Source organism: Prinia subflava, chromosome 3 (genome assembly GCF_021018805.1).
Source record: "Prinia subflava isolate CZ2003 ecotype Zambia chromosome 3, Cam_Psub_1.2, whole genome shotgun sequence".
NCBI lineage: Eukaryota > Metazoa > Chordata > Aves > Passeriformes > Cisticolidae > Prinia > Prinia subflava.
This window is the reverse complement of record NC_086249.1, coordinates 102,682,472-102,709,613: the sequence shown is the minus strand read 5'-3', so window position 1 is coordinate 102,709,613 and position 27,142 is coordinate 102,682,472. Positions and strand designations below refer to the sequence as shown.

The 27,142-nt window shown below is 46.4% G+C and overlaps 1 protein-coding gene across 5 annotated transcripts; it reads right to left on the bottom strand.

The window, feature by feature from the left end:
• Positions 1–683: 683 nt before the first annotated feature.
• Positions 684–27,017, bottom strand: LOC134548376 (cystathionine beta-synthase-like protein). 5 transcript variants are annotated; one of them, XM_063393113.1, is made up of 18 exons: positions 26,875–27,017; positions 21,259–21,389; positions 20,307–20,491; positions 19,965–20,071; positions 18,557–18,691; positions 15,973–16,052; positions 15,378–15,512; positions 14,795–14,864; positions 13,164–13,255; positions 12,200–12,325; positions 11,429–11,513; positions 11,127–11,232; positions 10,334–10,408; positions 9,484–9,618; positions 8,464–8,572; positions 8,134–8,163; positions 5,844–5,928; positions 684–3,461 (listed from the first exon to the last, which is right to left on the bottom strand). In XM_063393113.1, exons 2-18 carry the CDS (start codon positions 21,298–21,300, stop codon positions 3,352–3,354), a joined length of 1,707 nt encoding a protein of 568 aa, XP_063249183.1. In that variant the 5' UTR covers positions 21,301–21,389; positions 26,875–27,017; the 3' UTR covers positions 684–3,351. The 5 variants fall into 5 exon arrangements, with proteins under 5 accessions (XP_063249183.1, XP_063249185.1, XP_063249181.1 ...); XM_063393115.1 differs by having other exon boundaries at positions 20,307–20,488; XM_063393111.1 differs by having other exon boundaries at positions 20,307–20,518; positions 26,875–27,016.
• Between the last annotated feature and the right edge of the window lie 125 nt (positions 27,018–27,142).

Below are 27,142 nucleotides of genomic sequence, written 5' to 3'. Positions count from 1 at the left end.
GAGGCAGATGAACACCCAGTGTGAGGGTAAGGAGTTTGTGCTGGCAGGGCTGGCCTCACTCTGCAGACGTGGAAAGAACTGCAGAGTCTCACAGGCCTCACACTCACAGCCAGGGTATGAAATTCTCCATGTGTTTTTAGCTCTGCCAGGGTTCAGTACACTCTGAGGGTCGGCCTCCAACCTCCCAGAGTGGCTTAATAATATTTGTGAGAGGGTTCAGCACGAGTGTTTTGTAAAAGCAAAGGTGTTAATAAAAGCAGAGAATAACAAACTATACAGAAACAAAACAGCAGCTGTGCTCAGGCGCAGGGAAGCCCTTACATCTAGCTAAGACACCCCAATATGCACTTGAGCACCTCTGTGCTCCTTCTTAAGTATACAACAATTAAGGAGGGATAATTTGGTTTGCTGCCCAATAGAAACAGGCACAGGCCTTGAGAAACATTTCCAAAATCCAAAAGGTGCTCCTATCCTAGCACTGAGCCAACCAGAGTGAGAAACACAAAGTTCTGGTGCTTCTCCTTAAAAGTCAGGGGTGTAGCTGAACCCCCTTTTCCTTATCTGGAAACATTTGTTTGGGTGTGGAAATACACTGCTACACCAGGGGTCTTCTGCACAAATTTCTTACAGTCTAACACACTTAGAAGCTTGAACTGGCATAAAATAACAACAACCCAGAGCCATTCTGCAATCAAACAGCTTTTATTGAACTCTGTATTGTACATTTGTGAACATCTGTGCAATAAATACTGCTTGTAGTGTTGATTTTTTCCCAGCTCCTTGAAGCTTAAGAAATCTTCCCTTTGCCTTAGTTGACACTGCACAGTAAGAAAAGCTGTTGGATGATGGGAGCAATGTCAGGAAACTTCTGACAGTGAGCCTTGTGTGAGATTTATAACAGCAAGCAGAAGTTTTCAGAAATGAGCTTGGTGGGCAGATGAGACTGGTCTGGCTGCTTAGAGGAGCCCCTGGTAGACACAGCTCTGGAGTCAGCCACAGCTTGTGCAAGAAATGGGAAATAACATTGGACATGACAACGTGAAAATGAACCTTAAGTCATTGCCTGGTAACTGCTTGCAAAATATAGTACAGATTTTACTAAATAGCTGTCTTCAGGTGAGAAAATAAGAAGTATTTTTGCAGAGCCAACATCAGAACTTATAATCTCTCACAGTGACAAACAAATACAGCATAAATTGTTGATAAAAATATCCATGTGCAAAATAGTTTTCGGGTTTAGTCAGCGCTTGCATAAGCAGCACAGGTAAACAGAAGATGCAGGCACTCACTTCAGAAAAAAAATATATATAGTTCTGTTCAGGCTCTGGCCTTCAACTTCAGCTAAAAGACTGAAGAAACTGCAGTGTCTTTCTTGGTCTTCAGAGCATTTGAAGCAAAAATCAGCCCAGTTTTAATCAGCTCTACCACAGCTAGCCAGGACCAGGCCAGCAATGAGGTTCTCAGATGTACAAAAAAGCATCACATTTACAAGCTTTTGCAGAGGAACTTCAGCCCTGCTGGATTCCCTGTCCCCTTCTCTTTGCTGCCTTCATCCCTACCATGAGAAAGAGCTCTGGAAAGTTTTTCAGTTGTGCAGCAATTCCCTTTATTTACCCAGCTCCTCTGGTCTCACCAAGTTGCTGCTGTGAATGAGAAAGGCTTTTTCCTCCCTGTGCCAGTGCAGGAGACAGCTCCTGTTCTCAGCAAACCCCAGGGGAGCAGGTGAATTTCTTTGGATTCTTTGGCTTACTAGGAATGCTTTAGACTCCCATCCCCTGTTCCCCACCATTTCTAACCACCCCCTATGTCTCAGTCCACAATACTGCCAGTTTTCATGGCACTACAGGGATTAATGTATGAACAGTGAACTAGAAAAACAGATTTAAATCTTTATACTTCTTTGTAACTGACTAATTTGCTGTCCCACCTTTGACTCCTCTCTTGGGCTGCTCTGAAAAGCAGCTTTGGGAACCTCTTTCTACCATTTTAATATTCCTTGCTGAATTCAGTAAGGTCAGGACACAGAGCTTTTAAAAGGGAAAAAGGACAAATGTCATCTACTCAAGCACCTCCCTCCCTGCTGCTGTCAGCAAAGGTCAGATGGAAAATGGGGAAAAAACATCAGATAAAAGCCAGTAAAGTAAATATTCAAACTAATTTCAAAATCTAACAACAGTAACATCTACAATGGCAGAAATTAATTACCCTTTAGAACCTTTCAATTACTATTGAAGTTGTACATTTTTAGATTTATACTAGTTTATTTTTTTCCAGAGCATTGGGAAAAGTTTGCTTAAATCTTAAAGAAGTGTATGAATTTAATGGCAAACCACAGTTTAAGGTAAGGATGGGTCACTTTCCTAGGGCAATAGCCCTAATCTTAAGGGTTACCCAATGCTTTTTTCCTGGAATAAGGCACTGCAGGATAGGAGTACCTGAAAAAGAAGAGTTCACAGCTCTTGACAGATTATCTTTGGCTCTTCTGACACAGGCACAAAAAAGGCACTCTGAGATAATTAAGAGCGTGGGGAGGGAAGAGAGAGGTAACAGCATGATTTTACAAAACCTTTGGGCAAGAGCTTGATGTTACCTTTTAAATCTTTCCACTTGTGCTTACTTATCAGGATACCATTGGAAAAAAGTACATCTGCCATGGCAGGGAAGGCTGGTGCACTGTGTAAAACAGTGTCACTGGTTTATGTTTGTCACTTCACTGCCATGCTTCTACTCCAACCAGCTTTTCCTCAGAGCAGGTGGTTGGAGCAAGCCTCAGCTTCAGCCCTGAAGATTTTCTCATTTTAATGATGCCACCAAAAGAGAAACCCTCCTTTCCTCTCCCCATGCCCCAGTCCCAATTTTCCCTCCACAAAGGTAATATCTAACTTAACACCCTCGAATGGGGGTAAAAAAAAAAAATTCAGAACTTTCCAGAGCTCTCTTGGGCCTCTGCTTCAGTAACTCCTTATTTCAACACATTTTATGATTCTGAAACAACATTTTGGAAAGACAGCCTTTAGACATAACAAGTAAGGAACAAACCAGTTAATTTAGGCAATATTTTTTACACATACATATATATATATAGGTAAAAAAATAAATTGTCTTGATAAGAAATATTGCTTAACCTGATTAAGAAACAAGTCCCAGAAGCTGGGCAATACAGCAAGACACATTGGCTGGATACCTGACACTGAGATAGCGAACTGCTTATTTTCAGAATTAAAAAAGAAAAAAAACCCAACCAAAACCAACCAAAAAAAAAAAAAGAAAAAAAATTCTACTGAAGATATAAACCTGATTCTTTGCTTGAGATTGCAAAATGTTGAAGAGGCTCCACGTTGCTGCCTGGCTTTAGTTGGATCTCCTCTCCCGCTCCCGTGCGGTCACGAAGTTCAGGAGGTCGATGGCTGTCACGATGCCAAACACCATCTGCCTCTTGCTGGAGGAGCCATCCGTGTGATCTGCACAGAAAAGAAAAAAAAGGGAGGGTCTTAAGTTGCAATACCTAACCAAATATGTGTATTCTATTTTCCATCAATTAAAACGGGTTAGGAAGGCATTTTTTTCTTTTTGTGTAAGTCCAAGAAGGAGGGGGCAGGACCTTCTGCTACTGGGCCAGCTCTTAAAACCAGGCAGAGCAATGTTTCTTATCTCTTCCACAATCCATCCTCCCTCCATGGGATATCTGCTGTTAATGGGCCATTAAGGCTCACCCCATAACTGATACAATTACATCATCCCATTGTAAAACGCTCCACCCAGGGGGAAGAGCCAACCATTCCTACCTAAATAAAAACTGAAAATCAGAAACACCAAAGCAGCCTATTTTCCACTAAATTCCCAGAAGAAAGACCAGACCCATCTCACCACCACTAAACTCTTCTACAAGATCATCTCTACTCCAACAGAACTGTCACCATGAGTTTTTCTAGTTTTCTGAGCGTTCATATTAAAGTAAAAATTTTCACTTCTCAAGCTTGCTTTCTTCATGTAAATAAGACATTGTTTTTGTAAATACTGTCATTGTTTTTGCATTCTTCTTGATGAGAGGAGAGTGTTGGTTGACAGTCTGTTTGACCAATGTGGTTGAGAGGTGGGAAATCCACCCTCCAATCCATGGTCACCTTTCTAAAAGTATATAATAGGATGAAATAAACAAATCAGGGCTTTTTTGCCCCTGTTCGTCTTTCTCCCAAGTTCCAAGTGTCCATGTGGTCGCTTCAGCATGGAAAACAGTGACACAGAACCACATCTGTTACTCCAAGAGGACTGATTTGGACTACTCCAACACCCTGACCAGGGTGTCAGGTCATATTCTGACTCTGTCAGTGTTTCTAGGATTTGGTTTTTCCTTTGTCTGTTTGCTTTACTAAATTTGTATTTTTAATATTCTTAGTAAAGAACTGTTATTCCTTCTCCCAAATCTTTACCTAAAAGCCCTTAATTGCAAAATTACAATAATTAGGAAAGAGGGGGTTTACATTTTCTGTTCCAAGAGAAGCTCCAGCCTTCCCTTACAAACATCTGTCTTTCCAAACCAAGACAGGGAGTTCTGGCTCCAGGAGGCACAGACACACCCCCTCCTGCTTGGCAGGATTGATTTTAGTGGCAGTGATTGTAAAATTAGGGGCTGAGCCATCCCAGCTCCAGGAGCTCCTTGGTGATCCTGGCACACAGAGGGGGAACACAAAAGGCACCTTGGCCAAGAGTCACGGAGCAGGTGACAAGGATTTTCAGCTCAGAAAAGCTCCTCATCAAAAGGGACACTGAAACTTTATGGAACAGAGGATAAGGATCCACTGGATTTGTTTCTCTTGACACAAAAATTTAAACCAGGCCCTCTTGTTATAAAGTGCATTTTCCTCAAACATTAATTATTTGAAACAGCTGCAAGTGGAATTGCCCCACTGGAACCAGGGGCCACTTGAATGGCCCAATGGAACCACATTTTGAGGAGGAAATGTGACACAACCATCTTCCTGCATCCCTGTCAAATACAGAATCAGTGTAAAAACCACAATACCCCATTTATATCCAAAACACGTACAAAGCATTTAATTTTTGCTGCATTGAGAGCACAGGTTCAAGTGATTTTCTCATTGTGAGCCTAAGCCTTGACCTGGGAACCAAGGAGCCACATGACCTCTCATGGCCCTTCATCAATTTTCTAAATTCCAGTTCCTAAAGCCTGCCTGTACTGAGATGTTTAGTCTACTTCTATACTCAGGTTTTTTTCAGTGAGCTGGACTGCCCTGGGCTTTTTGTCTACTCAATCTCTGTTTCACTGCAAACTTCTAGTGAGATTCCAGGTTTATAAACAGACAACTCAGAGCCAAGAGCACATCCTTATGGAGGTTATCAGGAACAACCCCAAAATTGATGCCTCTTCTTCTTCCAGTGATAATTGAGAAGCTAAAGATAATTTTATCTGGCATGACTTAATATTGTTTTGACTCTCTCAGTGTTTGTAACTTTGCAAAGTTGTCTGCTATTAGAAAGATTAAACTGGACAAAATATTATTCACATGTAAGAGCGACACAGCCCATATTTGAAGATTTATTTAGTCTTACTAATTATAGAATGGTTTGGGTTGGAAGGGACCTTAAAACCATCTTGTTTCACCCCTGCCACAGGCAGGAACACCTTCCACTAAACCAGGCTGCTCCAAGCCCTGTCCAGCCTGGCTTTGAACACTTCCAGGGATGGAAATTAGGCTTAGTAGGACAAAGTTAGGCACAGAATGAGGATTTTGCTTCTTCAGATCTCACTTTACATATTCACACTTGCTTCTTGTTACCACTCAAAAGATTTGCTCTCACAAGGTGCAGCATTTTGTACTCACATTGAATTTGTTCATGAACCACCAGAGCAAAGTGATCTATTTCCAGGATATGAGAGAGTTTCCCCAAGTTGTCTTTCAGGTTTATCTGAGGAGAGAGGTACAAAACCTGAGTAAAACAGTCCTTTCTATGTTTAGGAGTCAATAATCCCCCAATACTTTGTACAGAACTAAAATCAATAGATCAGCATTTGTGTACTGCTCCCACCTGAAGCACTAAAAACATCAACAAATCAAGGTAAATTTAAAAGACCATTTTTCTTTGTTTCTAATTTCCAAAAAACTGAAGCAACACATGAAGTTGTTCCTTCTGGTTCTGTAAACATAATGAATATAATGAAGATTTGAAAAATGCTAGTAATCAAAGGCGGTCAAGTGTTCCATGTGTCTCAATAAAAGAAATTACCATAAAAGTCTTTATATTTGGTGATTTTATTCCAAAAAGACTGAAAAAGTGAACAGATCAGGCTGCAAATCACTGTGCAAGTGAATATGATCTGGAAAGGCAGAAAAGCCCAACAAGCCAAAAATAAAACCAAGGGTGAAAGATTGCTCAGCTAACACTAGATTTGGGTACAAATCAAGGAATTGAGATTTAATAATTTTTTTTTTTTGTGAAGTTCAACTTTGCTAAGATTGGACAAGAAAGCACCCTGTGTCAACTCTGAAAAAATACAGGTATTTCCAAAACACTTCAGCAATCACCTGCTGCAATCATTTAAAAAAATGCCTAAAACTGTTCAAACATGAGTTAACAGATGAGGCAGCAACCCCAGCTCCATTAAGCAGGTGACTCCTCCCAGCACCCACCATCTGACATACTTTTATTAGAGGAATTCACAGCAAAGCAGTGTCTTGCACTGCAGATTCCAAAGGCCTCTCTGTGAGAAATAAATGCCACAGCATGAACAGCTGGGCTGCATTGGGATGGGGAGCTCTGTGTCCATACTGGGAGTCAGAGGATTCCCAGCAGCCTGTGTTTAAGGGACCAGCTATAGTCCAGACTAAGGAACCAATCCTTAAACTTGGGGCCAGGAAAGGAAGGAGGTGGGAAATCTGGACCTGCTGCCACATGGAGTCACCCATCAGTCCCCCAAATGTGTCTTCAGGGACTGGGCAGGCTACAGACAACCAGGACAAGCAGCCCCTTGGCAGCACTGGGACAACCATGAAGGCATAAACATGCCTAGAGATACTCAGGGGAAATTTAACAGAGCCCCCCCAGAGTTTTCACCTGTCTCACTATTGCTCCTTCAAGCTTCCTAAATTTTTTGCCCACGAGTTTTCCCACATTTAGGCTTTGTTTTTAAGCTTACTAGGTCTCTAGGCAGTGAGTACTGCACTACACCTGACTGGGAACCCAAATCACTGGAACTAACATCTGACTCCACAAGGATTGCTCCCCTCTGCACTAGCACTTGTTTGGGTTGGCAAATTATCCTGTGACTAGTGTTTCAAATCCCCAGAGCACAATTGCACCACGGACTTTCAAAAAAAAAGCTCTAACCCTTCTCCTTCCATTTTAAGAGATTATCGTAAAATAATTGTGGTGATCCTACCAAAGCAGGCTGCCCATGTTCTAAAATCACAGGATGGTTTGGGGTGGAAGGGACCTTAAGGATCATCCAGTTCCAACCCCCTGCCATGGGCACTTTCCACTATCCCAGGTTGCTCAGAGCTCATCTGACCTGGCCTTGAACACTTCCAGGGATGGGAAATCCACAGCCTCTCTGAGCACTCTAAAAAAGCCAGAAGATCCATCTGTCCAAAATGTACCTTTGTCCTGGTTTACAGGCTAAGCCTCTTACTTGATGCAGGCTGTGGTATTCCATACAGGATATCAGAAGTCATTTTGGTGACACAGATGATTCATTTTTAGCGATTTCACTCATAAACAAGCCAAATCAGCTTGACTAAAGTGGTAAGAGAAGCAAAATCCACAATACTTCTGAGGTTATGTGCATTCCACCAGTTTCTCCATTAACCCATCAATTCAAATGGAAAACAACCATTTTTAGTTAACACGTCAGCAGTACCACAGCTTGTGTCACTCCCCTTCCAGCCTCCACCAAGAAAACATCAGAAATAAAGGGAAAATAAATGGTTAAGCTGTTCTTTACTGAAGAAGCCTTTAAGCTGCCCATGGAAAGAGTCACAACCTCAGAAGTGCAGAGAATTGGCTGATGCAGCCAGCACCAGAGCAGCCACAGAAACCATCACACACCACCAGCCCCAGAACCTCTCGAGGTGTCCAGGTGAGGGAGAATATGAACTAAGCAGTTGTGTTACGCACCACATTTCCCCATGATGCTGGATTATCTGTCTGGGGAAGAAAAAATAAATTTACATTTGTCCATAAAGAACCAGCACCACTGGGTGGCTCACAGGTTGAACAGAAGCATTAAACACACTTCCAGAACACAGCACTTAATCCGCTTTGGGACAGTGTTGGAACCTAAATCCTGGTGATAACTAAGTCAAACTTTCCATGTTTTTAAAAGAGAATTCTGTGCTTAATGACAGCTGCTGGCATGGTCCCAGGTAAAACCTCACCCAGCCTGTGTAATGTTAGCACACCTACTCTAGTACTTGCAACCAGGAGCTGCAGAATATACCTGCCTACCTGTTGGAATTGCTTGTAGATTACTTTTCTGACTTCATCAGAAGGCTTAACTTTTCCAGCAAGCAGTGAGGAAAGCATGTTACCCAGGGTAACCATGCCCAGAATCACCCTGGGGAAGGAGAGACAAGATAGGGGTAAACAATACAAAAGCCTCAGGTGCTCCTGTAGAAAAAAGCATCCACTCTCAGCCAGCCTGGAGGAGTCAGTTCAGCTATTTCATGGTAATAATGCAGTGTTATGGATGGTACACTTGGATTCTGTGTGTCTGCAGGAGACAGAGTACAGTTCTCAGAGGTTCTGGAGGCTCTCACACAAGGCAGCAGGTGCTGCAGGTCCTTCTGAGCACCAGGACCTCTTCATCTCTGCTCCTTGCAACTGGAGAGAGCTACCTGCAATCTCAGAGAGCTTCTGGAAAGCACAAACTACTTCATTTTTCCACAGTCTCATCTGTCCTTTTGAAAGGTGTGACAGCCAGAGACAAGCTCACTCAAGTTTGGCTCATTTCCCTTCTCCCTGAGAGGATCTACAACAATTCATCCCTTAGATCAGCACAACTGAGCAGCTCTTCAACATCCAGCCTGTCTGCAGGAGATCTGCAGGGTGATGAGGCACATTCCAGCTTGTGGGGACACCCTGGTTTATAGGGGTCACTGCACTATAACACAGTGTGCTGGAGAAACTCTGTGAAAGCTCTGATAGAGAGCTTGGGGTTGGTTGTTTTAAATAGGAAATTTTGCCTTTTTTTTTAAGTTAAACTGGTATTATGACAAGAAATTAAATTATCCTGCAGAGACACAGTGAGTAAGTATATTATAAGAATCATTAGAATCACGTGAAGGACAATCCTGGCACGAAAACACAAAGTCCAGCATTGGTGTGCTCAAGGCAACATTCCTGAACTGCGTTAATAAATGAAAAAGGATGAGTGAGGAGACATTGTATTTCCAGCAAGCATTTAAAAGACATCCCTGAGGGAGAGAAGTGATAAATATGGATGAAGAGTGATATATGTGGACATACCCAGAGTCATCAACAACTGGTACCTGGTCGAATCCCTTCTCCCGGAGAATTTCCACAGTCTTTGCACAGGTAACAGTTGGAAGCACAGTCAGGGGGGCAGAGAGGCTCAGTTCCTGAATGCTGATGTTCCACCACCTGGGGATGGAAGGAAAAACAAACCCATGCAAGTCCTATGGGGAACACAGAACCAGTCCTTTGTGCACAGTGGCCTCCAGCACCACTGGAACGACAAAAGGCTGCAAGGAAGAGTCAGGATGCAGCCAGAGTCAGCAAAGCTTCGGGGCTCTCAGGTGTTGTTCCCAATATCAGAAAGTCACTGAAGTGTGAGAAGGCTTCAAAATCAAACCCCTTTTCCTCATTTCATCTGCTTTCCATGGTTGCAGATAGTCAGTGGAGAGTGGTAATCTCCCCAATTTCATTGTTTGTCTCTCACACAGAAAATTTTGAACTCCTATTCAAAGACCTATCTGTATTTACAGTCATTATAGGCAATAATTTAGGGAAGATTCCCTTCTGCCTATGGAGACTTCCAGTGCTTTGCACTCAAGAACTCTGATTTTGGAAGGATTCATTGCATATTCCCTTTTTTTTTAATTCCAGGTACAACGCTTGTCATGAAAAAAACAATCATTAAGTACCAAATTTTCTTCTGCTGCCATACAAGTCAAGGAAAGATGTCAACTAATTAAAGCAGATTTGATTAATAGCTGCAATTATACATCAAGACAATAGCATGGAAGATCAGCTAAATCAAAGGAGAGGTGTAAATTGAAATGAGCTTTAAATTAGCAACTACCATAAACTCGATTGAATAGACTGATGGAAATCCAAATGGATCTGACAGGCTTACCAAGGTTTGTTGCCAAGGTCTTCTTCTTTCATGAACCCTTTTTGAATCATCCATTTGTCACTCAAGAACTTGGACCTGCAGAGCACCAGGAAGTGAAAAGCTCATTAGCAGGGGTTGAACATCTGACAGCAAACCGAGGCCACTGTTCACAGCTCGCTGTCACCAACAGCTACAGTGTAAATGGAAATAGATCATCATCTGCCATCCAAGCTTAGCAGCCAGGGACATGGAGAAGAAATACTCATGGGGAGAAAAGGAATCTCACAGGAAACAAAGCTCCAGCTGCATCAACCCCTTGCAATATCATGGAGACACAGCCTGGAATGGAGACATCTCTTGTCTGCAGCTTCTGTTTGTCTAATATTGAGCTGGATGCAACATGGGTCAGCAAAATGAAGTAATACCATGTTTTGGGGTATGTTTCAATGTGATTGCAGAAAAACTTGTCAGCACAGTCCAGGCTCTGACACTTCCACCTGCAAACCCATCCTGAGTGTGGCTCCTGCTGTGGGCACAGGAACCCTCCCAGAAATGGGATAACCAGTGATCCCACACAAATAATACAGTGAATGCAAGGTCTGTGTTGCGAAAAATGCTAACCAGTGATGATTATCTACTGGAATCAGAGCTCAGCTTTAAAGAGGAGAAAGATCCTCCCTGCTCCATGTCAAACCCCTTTTAGACAGCTCAGAACCTGTGCCCCAAAGCCATTCCCTGCTGGGATAACTGGGTGTTACAAGGTCTGAGGGGCTCCCTCACCCCTCTCCCAGAGAGAAAACCAGCAGGTCCTTACATGTAGTTCCTGATGGAGTCAGGGCAGATGACAACACAGCGCTGACCCTCCTTCAGCTCCTTGGCTGCCTTCACAGCCACAGACATGGCACTGCCCGAGCTGCCACCTGCACAACACACAGCAGGGGCAAAACCGTCAAACCATGGAAGGAGGGCCACCAAAAAAGAGGAGGAGAGAGAGGAGAGGAGCCCAGAGCAAGGAAGACAACTTCTGAAGTGAAAGGAGGTCTCTGTGATCTGCACAAGGCTTCAGCCTCCCACAGACTGCTCAGAGAAAGGCAGGGGGTTCCCGGCAGCTCTTACCGCACAGCAGCCCCTCCTCGCGGATCATCATCCGTGCCAAGGCGAACGACTCCTCATCATTGCTCTTGTACCACTGGTCCACTGTCTGGGGAGGGGCAGGAGACAGAAACAAGGCTCTGTTTAAGTGAGGAGGGACAGGGGAGCTGCACAACCAGAGGGAATTCAACACAGCTGCCCCACTGAGCCCGGGGTTTCCATCCTCCTCCAAATGCCAAGCAGGGTTTTTTTTGCAAGGTAAGATGACCACATCAGCACAAAAGGCTCCTTATTGCAACCCTTCTGTGAGAGCAGGCTGCTGTGAGTCAGCCTCAGCTTCCTCCCCTCCTGGAGGGCTTCCCAGGGACACAGGCACACCACTCTGTCCAGGAGGGGCTGGGATGCTCTGCTGGAAGGTTTGGTTTTGTTGTTTTGTGATTTTTTTGTGATTGGTAAGTTGGTGTTCTTTGTTGTAAGTCTGTTTTATTTTCATTGTGTGTGTTTCATGATTTTTTTAGGTGTGTTTTGGGGATTTTTTAAGCACAAAAGTAAGTGTGTGTTGTAGGAAAACGTTATCTACTCACAGTGTTTTGACCTGGCATTGTAAAACTAATGTGGCCAGTTCAGAAGCCTTTCAAGGGCTGTTTATGCTGATGGAAAGAACAGGAATTGTTCTGTCTGCCAGCCCTTCCATTTCAGCTCAAATAAATACTTCCCAAGTTTTCCTCTGTCTTTAACCTCAGTCCTGCATCCCAGCAGAGGGCAAAGGGCAGTAAACCAAGCAGTGTGACTTACAGATCTATCCAACACCGTGGGGACAAAATCATATCCAATTCCTTCCACTTCATACATTGTCTTGTCAGTCTTGTTCAGTTCTTCTGGTTCAGCAAGGATGGAGCCTTCAGGATCCACACCTATAATCTGGAGAAGCAGTTTCCTCTCAGGTCAGAGACACACAGCTTTGGGGAGCACAGCCCCCGTGGGCACTGCCCTTGTCACAGCTGCTGGTGTCACACAGCCAACCTGCTCTGCTGTTCATTCCTCCTGCCAACATTCACCTCCCCTGGGAGCAAAATGCTCTCTCTGCTGCTTCTGGCCCCCTTGGAAACCCATCCCACCTCCTCAGGCTGTGGACACTGATGGAAACACATTTGTTCCACACAGGCTTTGCTTGGTTTGAACAGGAAAGAGGAATTTCTGAGACAAAGTTGTCCTCATTCACATGCCAGGCATCATTACAGACAACTCACTTTGTGCCAAGTGCAAGCAGATCAGTTTTATTTTCTTTAATGCTCCCTGCCTGTGTAAGAAAATTCTCATGATTGAAGGAGGATCTCAAGTTCTGTGAGGAAATCTAACACATCACACAGGAAAACACACAGGCTGGTGTGCAGAGACAATTCCACTGGGAAAAACCTCAGTAGCTCCAGAGCAGCTGGGGAAGGCAGAGCCAGGGAGGAAACTCCAGAGCACCCACCAGAGAAGGAAGCTTCCCAGGCACCCCATGGAGGGATCTGAGAGTCAGTGTTCATCTGCTGAGCCAAACCTGAACTCTGGTCACCAGTGGGATCAGAGCACGATGATTTCAGACATCAAAACATGAAACAGAGGGTTTCTGAAACCCTCTCTGCAGCCAGAGACCTTTTAACTGAGAACACACAACAGATTCCCAGAGAGACCCAGGGCAGGCTTACAAGGAGTGGGAAGGGGAGCAGCTTGAGGAGACACTAAAGAGAAGAGCAGTGGGCTTGTCACTTACTTTGCACCCTGGACACTTCTCCTTCAGCTTCCTGGAGATGCCAGTGATGGTACCTCCTGTGCCAGCCGTGGCCACCACCATGTCCACCTTTCCTGTTTGAGGGTGTGGGAGAGAAGTGTGAAATCTCCAACAGAATGATGGACTGAAAGCTCACTTACACCTAAGGATGGACTTTCTTCAACAAAAATGCACAAAGTGGCTGAAAAGAGCAGGGTAGGGCTCTTTGCTTCCCAGGAGCTGTTCTGAGACCTGCCTTGAAACTGCATTGCTCAATCATCATTTTCTCCAACACAGGTTTTGAAATGTGCACCCAGAGGCCTGGCAAGGCACCAATCTGTGGCACTTTGGACACAGCTGGAGGTGGCCCACAGAGCTGACAGCTGCAGTTTTCCTCTTACTGTATTTGCTGAGACAGATAATTCATTCCCTAAGTTAAACTGAGCAGCCCACTGTGTTTGTTAATTAACTAAGTGAGTGCCAAGAGCATGGGATAGGCATCTCTGGAGAGAAATGTTAACACTACTCCCTCATTTTCATGTGAAAAGGACTGTTTTGGTCACTAGCACTCCGAGGGAGTGTGGATATGATAGTTCATCCCTGTGTCACCACCTACAGCTTCTCTGGTGCATCCACATGACAGCTTTCTTAAACTAAAAAAGATTTTTAAAAGGTCACCAATTCACACACAGAATCAATTGATCAATTGCTTACCAGCCAAATAATAACACCCCACCAAGCAGGTGTAACTGAACACAGCCTGAGCTGTAAGGGGAAGTAAATAGAAACAAGAATCCTAAATCTGGAACACATCTGTACTCTCAGTTTGTGGGATGGCAGCTTGTAAAAGTGTACTTACTTTAACTCAAAGTTTGTCACAGAAAGACAAGCCAAAACAGCTAGAGTTTTAGGAAGGAGGAGGACCTTTCACGTGGTCTTCACCTTAATGTGAATGGATTTAATTGCTGATTTTCTTATCAGAAGGTCCAATCAGAAGCTGCACTGTTTAAGAAGGCAGGTCTGGAAATGCCCACGTGCCTGCAGCATCACAGGGAATGTCTCCAACAGCTCTCAAACCAACCCCTGAGCTGAGGAATGAGCCCAGCTGAAGCTCTGCTGCCACAGCTCAGCCCCTTCTGGTGCTCAGCTGCCCAGAGCCAATGCTGAAGAGAGCCCTGCAGAGCCACAGGGTCCTGCTGGTGACAGCTGTGACACAGAGCAGTCTGTGCTCCTGAGGGCTCCTAAGTGAAGATGCTTCCAGTGTACTGGAGTATTTGCTCTGGGAATGTTAAAACACCCATTTCTGTATTTGTGATCAAACTGTGTATTTGTGTATTGTGTATTTGTGATCTGTGTTTGTGACCCTATTCCACACCAGTCTACCTATGGGGGTTTTTTAAAGGTAACTTAAACACCACTGCTTTCTCCACCTGCTCATAGGTAGAGAAGTCTAAAAAACAAAGAATTCTTCCTTAATGGAAAAAAAAATCATTGCTGTGACTACTGAAATAAGGTAACACAGCACATGTATGGGGTTTACTTTATGAAAATTCATGCTTTTCTCATCTGAGGTCTCATTCTCCAAGGACATCACAGCAGGGCCCTGCCAGGGGCTCTCTGGAGAGCAGACCTACCATCACACTGCTGCAGGATCTCCTCAGCCGTGGTGTCATAGTGTGTCAGGGGGTTGCTGGCATTGCGGTACTGAATTGAAAGATCAGCCATAAAATAGATCAGAAATACAAAAATCACATTCTGAGGGAGTTCAAAAACATTTCAAACAATCCCCAAGCCCCACAACACCTAAACATACTCTCTGCAGAATGTTTCATTGTGTGTTATCTGGAATTAGGCCTCCTAAGTGACCTAATTTAAGCACAGTCATAAGGTGCCAGCACCCTCCCACGCCAAAATCAGTCCTGTCTGTGGGACAGCACCCTGAGCAACATGACCCCTGTGTCCATTCTTCCTCACAGGATTGCCAACTCTGTGGAAATAGACTCCTTAAGGGCTGTAGTTCTGGCAAACACCAGCTCATTGCTGCTCTCTAGTGACTGTAAAAAACTTCCTTTCCTACAATGAGGTGACTGCTCAGCTCCAGCTCCAGATTTGGGGCATCTTCCCCTCCAGAGACACACGGAGAGTGTTGAACAGACAACCCAGAACACCACAGAGCCTCCTCTGTGCTACACCTGCACCTCTGACACCTTGGCTCACCTGATCCAGGATGTGTGCATTGGGGATTTCGTTCTTCAATCTCCAGGCCACTCCCACGTGAGATTCAGGAGAATCAAATCTGGCTGTAGTAGGGGTCCTCACAATCTCAGCACCCAGAGCTCTCAGCACATCCACCTGCAGCAAATAAAGGTGGGCACAAAACCCCAAAACACCCTCAGCAGGCTCCCTCCCTTCACACTCAGCCCCAAGGCCAGAATATTTGCAGGATATTCAAAGCTTCAGCACTGTCTCCCTTCACCCTCTGCTCAGCGAGGGACAGCTAACCTGGGGCACAGGTAACCACTTCAACGTGCCAGGCAAACCTCAGGTTGTCCTGACATCTGCATTTAAAACAATTGTGGGAGTTTTCAAAGTGGCAGTGCTGTGAGGATTAGACATTTAAAGACATTTTCTATCCATGGCTCAAGCCAGCCTGGATTTCTCTGGGCACTGGCAACAGCGCCCCAGCTGAGTTTTCCCTGGCCAAGAGCCTGCACCTTTGTTGCTGAAGCCCCAGCACCCATCTGCACCAGGAACTCTGCGAGTACAAACATGTTTTTATCTTCAAACTCTTGAGAACAGAGGCAGCTCTGACCTTCTCCATGCTCATTTTCTCTGGCATGACGATGATGCAGCGGTAACCCTTCACTGCCGCCGCCAGCGCCAGCCCGATCCCTGCAGGCAAGCAAAGGCACGCAGAGCCTCAGTGAGCAGCAGCAAAGCACAAAACACACAGTGCCAGCTTTGGCACGCCCTGCCCTTCATCAGATTCTCACCACAGGCTTGAGTGGGGAGTCTCCAGAGGGGTGCCAAAGGGAAGGTTTCTGCCTGTTTGGTTTACAGGTGCTGATGCGTGTCTGAGGTTCACAGAGAAAGTTTAGCCAAGGGTGGGGAAACTTGACATGTGCAAACTGCTAGCTTTACCACATGCACATCACCTTCCTCCTCTCTCACCCACTTCATTTTTCCAGCAGTAATTTGGGAAAGGAATGTGCTTTAAGCTGGAGGAGTCAGTTTGATTCTTCCAAAAGGTCTGCAGAGCCTCTATTGACTCACTTCTGCATAAACCCCTATTTGCAATGTGCTGAATCTAAGTCCTGTCTAAAACTAAATTATTTAGATGCTGTTGGTGATTGAGGTTCTAACACACTGTGTCAGCTTGCTACCACAGTGAAGCACCCTGGCTGCTGGAGACAGACATCTCATTTCTACTCTGAAAATCTCTGCCTCCACCTGACTCCTGCCTGGTCACTGCCTGCACCTGAAGAGCTGAGCTCAGAAACACTGTCCCTGTGGAAGAGAAGCTGACACCTGCCATCAGATCATCTTCATCTCTCTGCTGGACAGGCTGAGCTGATCAGGTTGGCTGAGAGGTGTGAGAGGTCAGGCTGCAGCTCCCCTGCTCCTCTGGGCACCAGCACAGCACCAGCACATGCAGCTCACCCTACACAGGCTTGTTCCAAGCTGGCTCTGCTTTTGTGGGGATTGCACAGGGGAGAGAAAAATCCCACTCTCATAATCTTTAACTGTTCCTGTTAGGGAAGCATAACTCACACCCCAAACAACTCAAGTGGTGTTTAATATATTGGGAAGACAAAGTTTTCTAAGTGTATTATAGACAAATATGGATGCCCAAATACACAAATAAATAAGACACCAGCAGCCTCATGAGGGCCAAGGGATGAAGATAAGTCACCCAGATTTTCCTTATGGCCTGTGATGAAGAAAGGATTTTGAGACTTGAACTCTAATACTTTGTACTTTCTGCTACTGACCTGGAAATGCAGCAAACATCAAAACAGGACTTTGGCTGAGGGAAAACTGGGATACAGAGAGGATAAAAATATAACACATTAGCTCTGACATTCAACATACCCAGTAGCTCTGAGCAGGAGAGAGCAAAAACCAATTCTCTCAGGTTACTGTGTGCCCTGGTCTTTGCTCTTATGTGACAAAAAAAAAAAATCAGCTTTCTGAAGTAATTGTCCTGTATCTCCTTCAGTTCTGCCTTTTTGGATTCTGTGGCAAGGAGAATCATTTATCAGGTACTGACCCACAGAGAGGGATGTCAAGGTAAGACCTTGCAGGAATGCAACACACAAGGATATTTTCCACTCCATGCCACTGTTCAGGCAGGAGGTTCAGCCACACTCACAAAGGCTTCAGCTGCCCCGAATGGCCCTGATGCCCTCAGAGCAGCTGCTGAGCAAACAGCAAGAGATGTGAATTCCCAGTTGTCAGCTGCAGGCTGGGAACTGGTCACAGACCAGTTCATCCCCCCAGTAACATCAGAATAAAGATCTGCCTGCTCTGTGTCTGTCAGGAGGCAGCAGTGGGTGGAAATCCTAAGAATAGTTTAGGAACAGGACCAGACACCTCTCCTGAACACATCAGGCAGGAGGGCAGCCTGTAGCTCACCACATGAACCTCCTCAGGGAAGGCAGTGTATGAGATCTTCAACTAGTTCTATTTAACTACATCAGGAATTTCATATTTGACTCAAGGGGGGATATTCCAGGCATGTTTGACTCCCCAAGAGTAGAGCAGCTGAACACAATTACAGCTTTGACACAGCAGCCCAGAGTTAACTCCAAACTGCTCAGATCATCAGATGCTCTGCCCTGGCCCCTGACTAAGGGGTCTGCTCCTTCCTCCAGCCCTCCAAGGAGGAAATGTGGACCCAGGCAGGATCTGCTGGCAATCCAGGCATGCAGGGGCTCTGCCAGGCAGTGCTGTAAGGATGCAGCTCATCTCCCATCTCAACTGCATCAGCAGGGAAAGGGCTGTTCCTCAAACCTGACACAGGGACCACGGGACTGCCCCAACAGAAAGAAGGGAAGATCCAGATTCACACCAGTCTCATGGGTGCTTTTTTCCTCAATAATTTCAGTCAGATTTGAATTCCTAAAGACTCTTGTGAGTCTGGCCTAGCACTTCATTTCTTTTAAAGCAAAGAGGCTCTGCAATTGAGCAGAACTCCTTCCCATCTGCTCTGGTCAGCCCAGGACACTGCAGAAAGGTTCCTAGTGTGAGATGGAAGAGGCACTGCTCCCTGCACCACGCAGGCAGGAAGAGATTCCCTTCCTTCCTTGCACAGGCCGCCCATCTCAAACCTGCCTTTTCCAGGAAAACCCCCCCAGCACTTCCCCCAGGCTTCCCTCAGCCTCTCCAGGCCCTACCTGTGTTCCCAGAGGTTGGCTCTATGATGGTGTCCCCAGGCTTGAGGATCCCAGCCTTCTCAGCATCCTCCACCATCCTGAGGCTGATGCGGTCCTTGACGCTGCCGCCGGCGTTGAAGAACTCACACTTGGCCACTGCAAACACACAACTAGCAGGGCTGGGATTGTGTGCAAACACACAACCAGCAGGGCTGGGGGGATTGTGTGCAAACACACAACCAGCAGGGCTGGGGGGATTGTGTGCAAACACACAACCAGCAGGGCTGGAAAGGGATTGTGTGCAAACACACAACCAAAGCAGGGCTGGAAAGGAATTGTGTGCAAACACACAACCACAGCAGGGCTGGAGGGATTGTGTGCAAACACACAGCCAGCAGGGCTGGGATTGTGTGCAAACACACAACCACAGCAGGGCTGGAGGGATTGTGTGCAAACACACAACCAGCAGGGCTGGGGGGATTGTGTGCAAACACACAACCAGCAGGGCTGGAGGGATTGTGTGCAAACACACAACCAGCAGGGCTGGGGGGATTGTGTGCAAACACACAACCAAAGCAGGGCTGGGATTGTGTGCAAACACACAACCAAAGCAGGGCTGGAGGGATTGTGTCCAAACACACAACCAGCAGGGCTGGAGGGATTGTGTACAAACACACAACCACAGCAGGGCTGGGATTTTGTGCAAACACACAACCAGCAGGGCTGGGGGAATTTCAAAGCTCATCCAGCTCCACCCTCTGTCCTGGGCAGGGACACCTTCCACCAGAACAGGCTGCTCCAAGCCACGTCCAACCTGGCCTTAAAACCTGCTCTTGCCCCTTTCCTGGTGAGTTCTCCAGCCAAGAAAGTTCTGATCAAGCTGAAGGTTCTCCTCATGCTCTGCCTGCACTTTCACTCCAATACTTCCAACATTAATCCTCCCACCACCATTCAGGACTCTGATCCTAATATCTACAGTATGGCCAAGTTTAAAAACCCAATCAAACAAAAAAATACATTCACTGACAGTTTACCCCTCTAATCATTTTTCAGCGATCTTTAGTGATAACTGCAGAGCTGCATTTTGCACACAGTGATGAACACTCTGAGTAGGAGAAGCAGTGAAAAACTTCACACAACTTCTTTAAGTTTAAAAAATTATTGTCTACGAAAAGCTTTTTGCATTTTCTACAGAAATGGAAAAGCTGCAGGAAATGTTTTCATGAAATGAGATGAAAAATGAAAGATGTTTTAGATGATCAAATCCTAAAACCCAGAAAATCTGCCAAGGAAAACCAGGAAATTTTCCTCAGCATTTCCTGCCAATTACCTGCACTCCTGTGGCCAGGTTATCTGACACAGCTAACCCGAACTACCCAAGTTTCTGAAACAGTGTTTGTTAGTTTGTTCTGTGCCTGCAGCAACTCACAGAGTTCACACTTGAGCCCAAAGTGCTTCCCAATCTTGTTGATCCGCACCAAAGGTGTGTTGCCAACTTTATTCAGGATGTTTGGCAGGATCTTCGGAGGCTCTGGCCTGGAACAAACACAAACAAAGTCAGTGTGTTCACAGGAGGGTCACACAACAACCACACAGCATTTATTGCTTTTTATTTCAACCAGCTTTTTCCTTTATCAGGCTGGTTATTTTAGCTACTTCAGTTCAGGGGAATATCCATGGGATACAAACTCACAACATCAAGTCCTCGATCCAAAACATGGATTAATCACATGGATTTGTGCTGAAAATCAGCAAATAAGGTAACACTTACAGGGTGGCGTGGTGGTGGGGGGAGGCAGAGAGGGGTTTCCCCAGCTTCCAGGTGCATTTGCTGGGTGTATCAGGGCGGATCCACTGCCTCTCCTTCTCACTGGCCTTGCAGTTCTCAGTGTCCACCCCACCAGAGACAAGATGTTTGGCAGGGGCATGAGGGCAGGAGTTTGTGTCTGGCTTCTTCTGGGAAGGAAGAATAGGGATCTCATTCTTGGGGGAGAGAGAAGGAAGAGAAAAGAAAGGAAAAAAAAGCAAGAAAAAAGAAAAAAAAGGAGTTGATGTTTCCTTAGTAGTGTGAGGATGGGGAAGTGTTTCAGGATCATCTTGATTTGCCAAATCCTGATCACCAACACGAGAATCTTGCACTGCAAGTTTGGGAGCAAAAGCTCACCACAGTGCTCTACACCAAGATAATTTAAACACACATGTGCTCACTGTAACAAGCCTCCACAGATACCAAAATACCCAGGACTATTCTCTCCCCTCCCACACCAAAAGCTCTCTGAAATAAAACCTCCCCATTCCAAGCAGACTGGAATACAGTAAGACTGCTTGGTGACTAATTAGAAAACTGTGCCAGAAGACTCTGCAGAGCTGCTGGCGGTCAGAGAACTCTTCCAGAAAGGTTTCAACACCTCCTTCCTCCACAGCAGCTCAGAGCCCCATCCAAGCTGCCCTTGAAACCTCTTGGTTTTGGCCCTTCCCTGAAAAGTTCTCCAGCCAAAGGGTTTCTGATAAAACTGGAAGCTTTTTCCCCTTGTTCAGCCTGCACTTTCACTTCAGTACTCCCAGCATTAATCCCTTCAGTTTCTTTTATTTATTTTTATTTACTAATCCCTTGCCTCTACAGAATTTCAGCAAAACAGCCAAGGAATCTCCCTGGAAAGAGACAGGGCTCTCCCAAATCCTGGTGATGGAAAGAAGGGCAAACAGTATTCCCCTGTGAGTACCTTAGACACAGGAACAGGCCTCTCTGATACAATCTTCTCCATGGTTCTTGGTGGGGCTGGTGGCACAGGAAACTGGATTTTCTTCAGGAGAACGACTGCTGTGGGTCACGAGACTGGAATCCTCTTCAAAGCTGCAGATCATACAAGTTAGAAGGAAAAAAACCAACAAACTATCAGGAAACTCTCACAGGGGCAAAACACACGCATCTTTTTCACAGGGAACAAAAAAAGCTGTGAAACAAAGTGAAGATGACTTCTATTAACAGGATTAAAACCAAATCATGCAGCAGAGGTGCAAGACTGATGGAGGGTCCCCTGACCCTGTCCCTCCTGCATTACCTCATCTTCCCTCTGCCCCATCCTCCACAGCTCAGAGCCAGAAATTAAGCACAAAACATCTGTTATCAGACCTTCTGCAACCCAGGAGCTTGAAAGCCACAAAAAGTAATAGGAAATACTTCAGTTCACAGGAAATACAGTCCTAGAGACACAAAGGGTGGTAGGGCTTCATGGTGCTGTCCCCAAAAGACCCTGCACACAACTTTGGAAAAGGCTTTATCCAGGAACAGAGGCCTTTCCACCTTCGAGGAGGGCAAAATCTCACAAGTTCCTACCCAAAATTAATTAGGGTTGCTTGCACAGCTACAGTGATGCTGCATATAACACACATAGAAAACAGTTCATGCTTCTGACAACTTTTTGCTGCAGAAATTAGTAAATACAAACCAGGAAATTAATTTCTCCTACCAGTTGTTCACAGAGCCTGGCTATTTCCTATCAATTAAAGACAAAAATCTGAGTGAAATCTTGGAAAGCATGAGGGGGTTTTGCCCCCTAATATTTGTTTGCTTGATCACTGTTTTGCAGGAAGGTTCAGCTTTTTCCATTACTGAATTGTAATGACAGATCTTCTGACAGATGCACACAAAACACATCTCTAAGATCTCACAGAGTTGATGGTCTGGTGAGAAAACTAGGAAAAAAATCTGGATCACAGCATCAGTGACCTTCAATATTTGATTCTGCAGGTTAACACGGGCCACTAACCACAGATGCCTCAGGCACAGCAATGCCCTTCCTGCTGCCTGGTTTGAAGAAAATGCCTGAAGCATTTAAACTGCTCTCCTCTAGGAAAAAAAGAAAAAAATAAATAAACAAAAAAACCCTCTGAAAAGATCAACTTTCCAGACTAAGACTTGAAATCATTTTCCTTCAAGATAAAAGGATTTCCATGTTGCCAAAATGATACAATTCAATTTAATCAGGTTAACACATCCCCAAGAGCCAAGATGGATTATAACCTGTCATAGGCTACTGTCAAGACCAGGGTTAGAATGAGAGATACCACTCTAAAAAAGCAAAGATCCCCTAAATACACAAAATCTAACACCAACCTGTCTTTGCTACCAGAAATCAGCTTGTTTCCAGTTCCAGAGTGAAACCCAGCCCTCATTTCTTTTTCTAGGATACTCTGGTCCACAGCCCAGAGTATCAGTGATTTTTTGTTGGTGGTTTTTTTTTTTTTTTTTTTTTTGTTTTGTTTTGTTTTGTTTTGTTTTGTTGTTTTTTTTTTTTTTTTTGGTAAAGGAAAAATACTGGAGGAGTTTCAAGGTTTCCTGTGAGGCACAGCTGGCATGAAACACTGGGCACCTGCCTCTGCCACAGGCAACACTGACAATATTGACAAAGTTCAGCTAAAAAGGGGGCCTTGCTGCCAAAGGATCAAATCATTTCAAAATGCAGGAGAAAAGCAGCAAGGGTTTAGAGACAGGAAACTGCAAATTTTGTTTTGCTTCCACATTATCATAAAATAGGAGCACAAATCCTTTAAAAGCTTTAAAACACCAGCTCTCAGTGTCTTTCAAGAGTATCCAAAAACTGAGATCAAAGAGAGAAATGCATTACAGTAAAAAAATAATTAAGACATTTACACTATTTGTTCTTTGTACTGATGGCAGGAAAGAAATTAATGTGGCTCTTAAAAAGATGCCTTTTGGAGGATTCCCTCTGGAGTGGGCAAGGCAATAACACTCATTTCCTTTATTGTAAGGCAAAAAAAATTACTAACAGCAACTCCCATTACTTCTTGAACAGCAGAAACTGAGAAAAAGCTGTATTTGATGCCCTCAAATAAGCTGTGAGATTCTCTCACATTTTTATAATGGAAATACTTGATGTTCCATCAAAGCTTCAATAATGGGGCTTCAACTCTGAACAAAAATTAGGAGAAGGACAAAAAGCTAAACACAAGCAATGCCAACAAAAATCCTGTCAAATACTGGCCTTAAGCAACATAATTAATTGCTTACAGCCCTGGGTGAAAATCCCTACCCTGATCCTCTCTGCAGGCCCAAAATTGCCATTTTTTCTGGGGAGGCAGGGCAGGAGGATAGCAACTCTGCTTCTGTAGCTGCAGCTGAATACAGCAGAGGCCAAGTGAGGTAAGCTGCAGGAAGAGCTGCCCATCTTCAGGAAAGAAAATTCTGTCAGCCTGAATTTAATTTTCCTGTAAAGGGGAACACTCCCAGAACTAGTTGGGGGTGTGGGTAGAGTCTAACTAGAAAAGCCTGACTAGCTCCTGCCATTATATCTGTAGATTACATGTAGAAAAATAATTAGAAAGACAATTTACAAAGCCACTTAAAGCTAAGTCACAAAGGGGAGTGGGACTCAGAGATACGAGATCTAGAAGTCTCACACCCCTGGATCCATTTCCACGAGCTCTAAACTATTCCTGAGCTCCTGGAGAACAGGACTGAAGGCCAGTGAGGGAAATGAATCCCTGAGCAGCCTGAGCTGAACTCAGTGCACAGATGAGTCAGGAGCTGCAGTTTCTGTGCACAGTGTGTGATATCAGCACTAATGCACTGAACTATTCAAACATCCCGTGTGCAACAACCAAATTAACTGGAGTCTGGCCTGGTGAAGCTGTCTGAAAGGCAGGTGTAAGAGCTGAATCAGAGGAGATGGCCCCAGGGGTGACTGCTCAGGGAGGAGGAATTGCAGAATTCCCCTATGCTGCAGCCTGAGAAAGGGAAACTTGATGATGTTAGTCAGGTACAAATAAATCACTGCAAAACAGCCTGACTAGCACAGGGTTGTAGGATCTTTGTAGATAATCAGATGCAGCAGCACCCATCCAGCCTCTGGAAACTCCACAGCTGGAACAGATTAAGGAGAAGTCAAACTTTTGGGTTGTTCTGCTGCTGCGGTTTTTCTGTGAGAGTGTGTATGTGTGTCCTTGCTACCTCCTCAGGAGCAGCCATCCCTCCCAGATATCAAGTGACCTGAAGTAACAGGAGAATGAATTAACACCTGGATCTAGGAAGAGATCCTTCCAGAATCCAAAGTCTTGTTTCCATTTTCTCCTACAGAGCAGGTGAGCACATGCACATCCTCTCAATGATCACTCTTTAAAAGTCAGACTGGCACAGTCACAATTTTCTAAAAGGAAAGGGGCAGTTCTTTAATGCCCTCACCCCTGTACCATTGCAAAGACCAAACCCTGGCAGCAAAGCAACTTCCACTGCTGTGGCAATAGTTTTTCTAGAAATCAGCCAGGGAGAACAGAGCAGTGTTCAGTTTGCTGTGCCCCCACAGAAGGGAAGCTGCAGCCCTCACACAGGTGTCTGACAGCTCCATTTCCTGAGTTCACTCCAGCCCTGCCTGCACTCACTCGTGTGATAAGGCTTCTGGGTGAAGACTGATGTCTTCAGGAGCACAGCAGCATCAGAGAAAAGACTGGAGAATGCTTTATCTGCGTTTTTACCTGCTGCAGTCAGAAGCTTTCAGTATTTCCCTCCCTGCTTCTCTTTCCCCTCCTTAGTGGTCCAGAGATGGACCAACACTGCAGCAGTGCTCTGGATCTGCCCAGCTCACCAGGCACAGGGAGAGGGGGATTCCAGGTAGGGTGGCAGAGGCTCAGACATTCAACAAGGTGCCCAGCATGACAAAAAGAGGGAGCTGCCCTCAGTTTTTGACCAGGTCTGCAAGACAGGCAGAAGCACAGCAGCCCTTCCCCAGCATTTGGGTGCGTCCTGCAAGGCTTCACAACTTTTGTTAGCCTGGGGACCTCTGATAAAGGCTGGCAGAGGGCTGGGCAGGAAGGCAGCTCCTGGCTGACCATGTTTTATGGGAAAGAGCAGCTGCCACCACCGTGGCTGCAGCCGTGGAGCTTCCAGCAGGATGCCCAGGGCAGCCACGAGCACGGCACTGCTGTGTGCTGGTTCCTGTGCTCACATGCAGGCACAGGCCAGTGGCCAGCCCATGCCAGCCACCCCGGCAGGCTGCCAGAGCCAGCCCAGCGATGTCCCTGAGCCTGCACGCTCCAGGACACGGGTCCCTCACGGCTCTGGCTGCAAACAGCCTCGTTAAAGCACGCTGTGCCTTCAGGAGAGCTGGGTAACACACACAGAGGGGATGGCTGCACACCCAGAGCCTGCAGCCAGCACGGGAAAGGATGCTGAGTGCAAATGCCCCAGCGCTGGGCCTGCACTGGCACCTGAACCACCCTTCATCAGGGGTGATCTAACTACAGAAGGGAAACACAAGCTCTGAGCAGGTCCCAGTGTGCCAGGAAACACCTTCTGTCCCTCACAGAGGATCCCCGTTCCACCTGCCCCACGCTCGGTGTTTTTCCGCCTCCCCACAGCGCAAGTGTTGCAGGACACGAATCTGCAAACACAGACCTGGCAAGGGCAAACAGAGTGAGCAACTCTGCTGGAACGGGGCCCAGCGCTCCAAAACCTCCGTGGCCAAAGGCTTCAGGATTGCAGAGACACACGGCAGGCGAGATACTCGGCCAGGAGCAGAGGAATCACTCGTCTTGCAAGTTGTGGTTGGTACAAGACGCCCGGGAGCGTTATTAACACTGCTATTCTGCTATTAAACAGCTCCCTCAGGTCCTAGCCAAGTTCAGGTTCCTCCCAGTTGGGGAGGGGTAATATATGGAATCAAATATAAAAAAATCAGCTTTGTGATGCAGAGCATCAGCCGGAGTTGCCAAAAAAGCCTTGCAGAAGAACCTCACGGCACCCACGGGAACAATGGGCAACCAGCCAGGACCAGCTGGAGAGGCGGCGCCAAGCCCCGAGGGAAACCCAAACGGCACAAAGTCATCTTGAGAACCTGTGCGAAAAGCAGAGAGCCCATCTCTGCCCCGGGCTCGGAGGAGGCGCTCCCATGCATGGATGCCCGTCCTGGCCATCCGCGGCAGAGGCAGCAGCGCCCGGGGGCGGCTCCGGGACCCCCTTACCGCAGCCGCCTCTTCCCGGCATCACAGAACCAAGGCAGAAGGCCAGCTGTGCGGCACAGAGCCACAGGACGGGTCGGGCTAAGGGACCACAGTGCGGCACCTGGTCCAGCTCCCCGCGCAGGCACAGCCATCCCGGAGCACATGGCCCGGGAGCGCGTCCAGACGCTTCTGGAATATCCTCACCCAGGGACACTCCACAGCCTCTGCGGGCAATCCGCCCCGCTCCGCAGCCCTCCATCCCCATCCCCTGTGGGATGTGGGGCACGGCCGGCCCCAGCGCTCCCCCCCACATCCCGCTCCCGCGGATGATGCAACCTGCGGCCATCGGGATGCCCGACCCTCCGCTGCGGCCGCCACCTCACCTGCGCGATCCGGACGCTGCCCAGGACACGGCCGCTGTGGGGATGGTGGCTGTGAGGATGGTGAGGATAATGAGGATGAGGAGGATGAGGAGGAGGATGAAGGTGCGGAGGATGCGCGGGGTTTAAGAGGAGCCCGCGAGCCGCCGGCCCCGCCCCCCGCGCGCCCCGCCCCGGCCCCGCCCCCGCCACCCGCGGAGGGGCGGGAGCGGCGCGGCGAGCGCTGATTGGTCAGGGCGGGGGCGTTGGCCTCTCCGAGCCAGCCAATAGG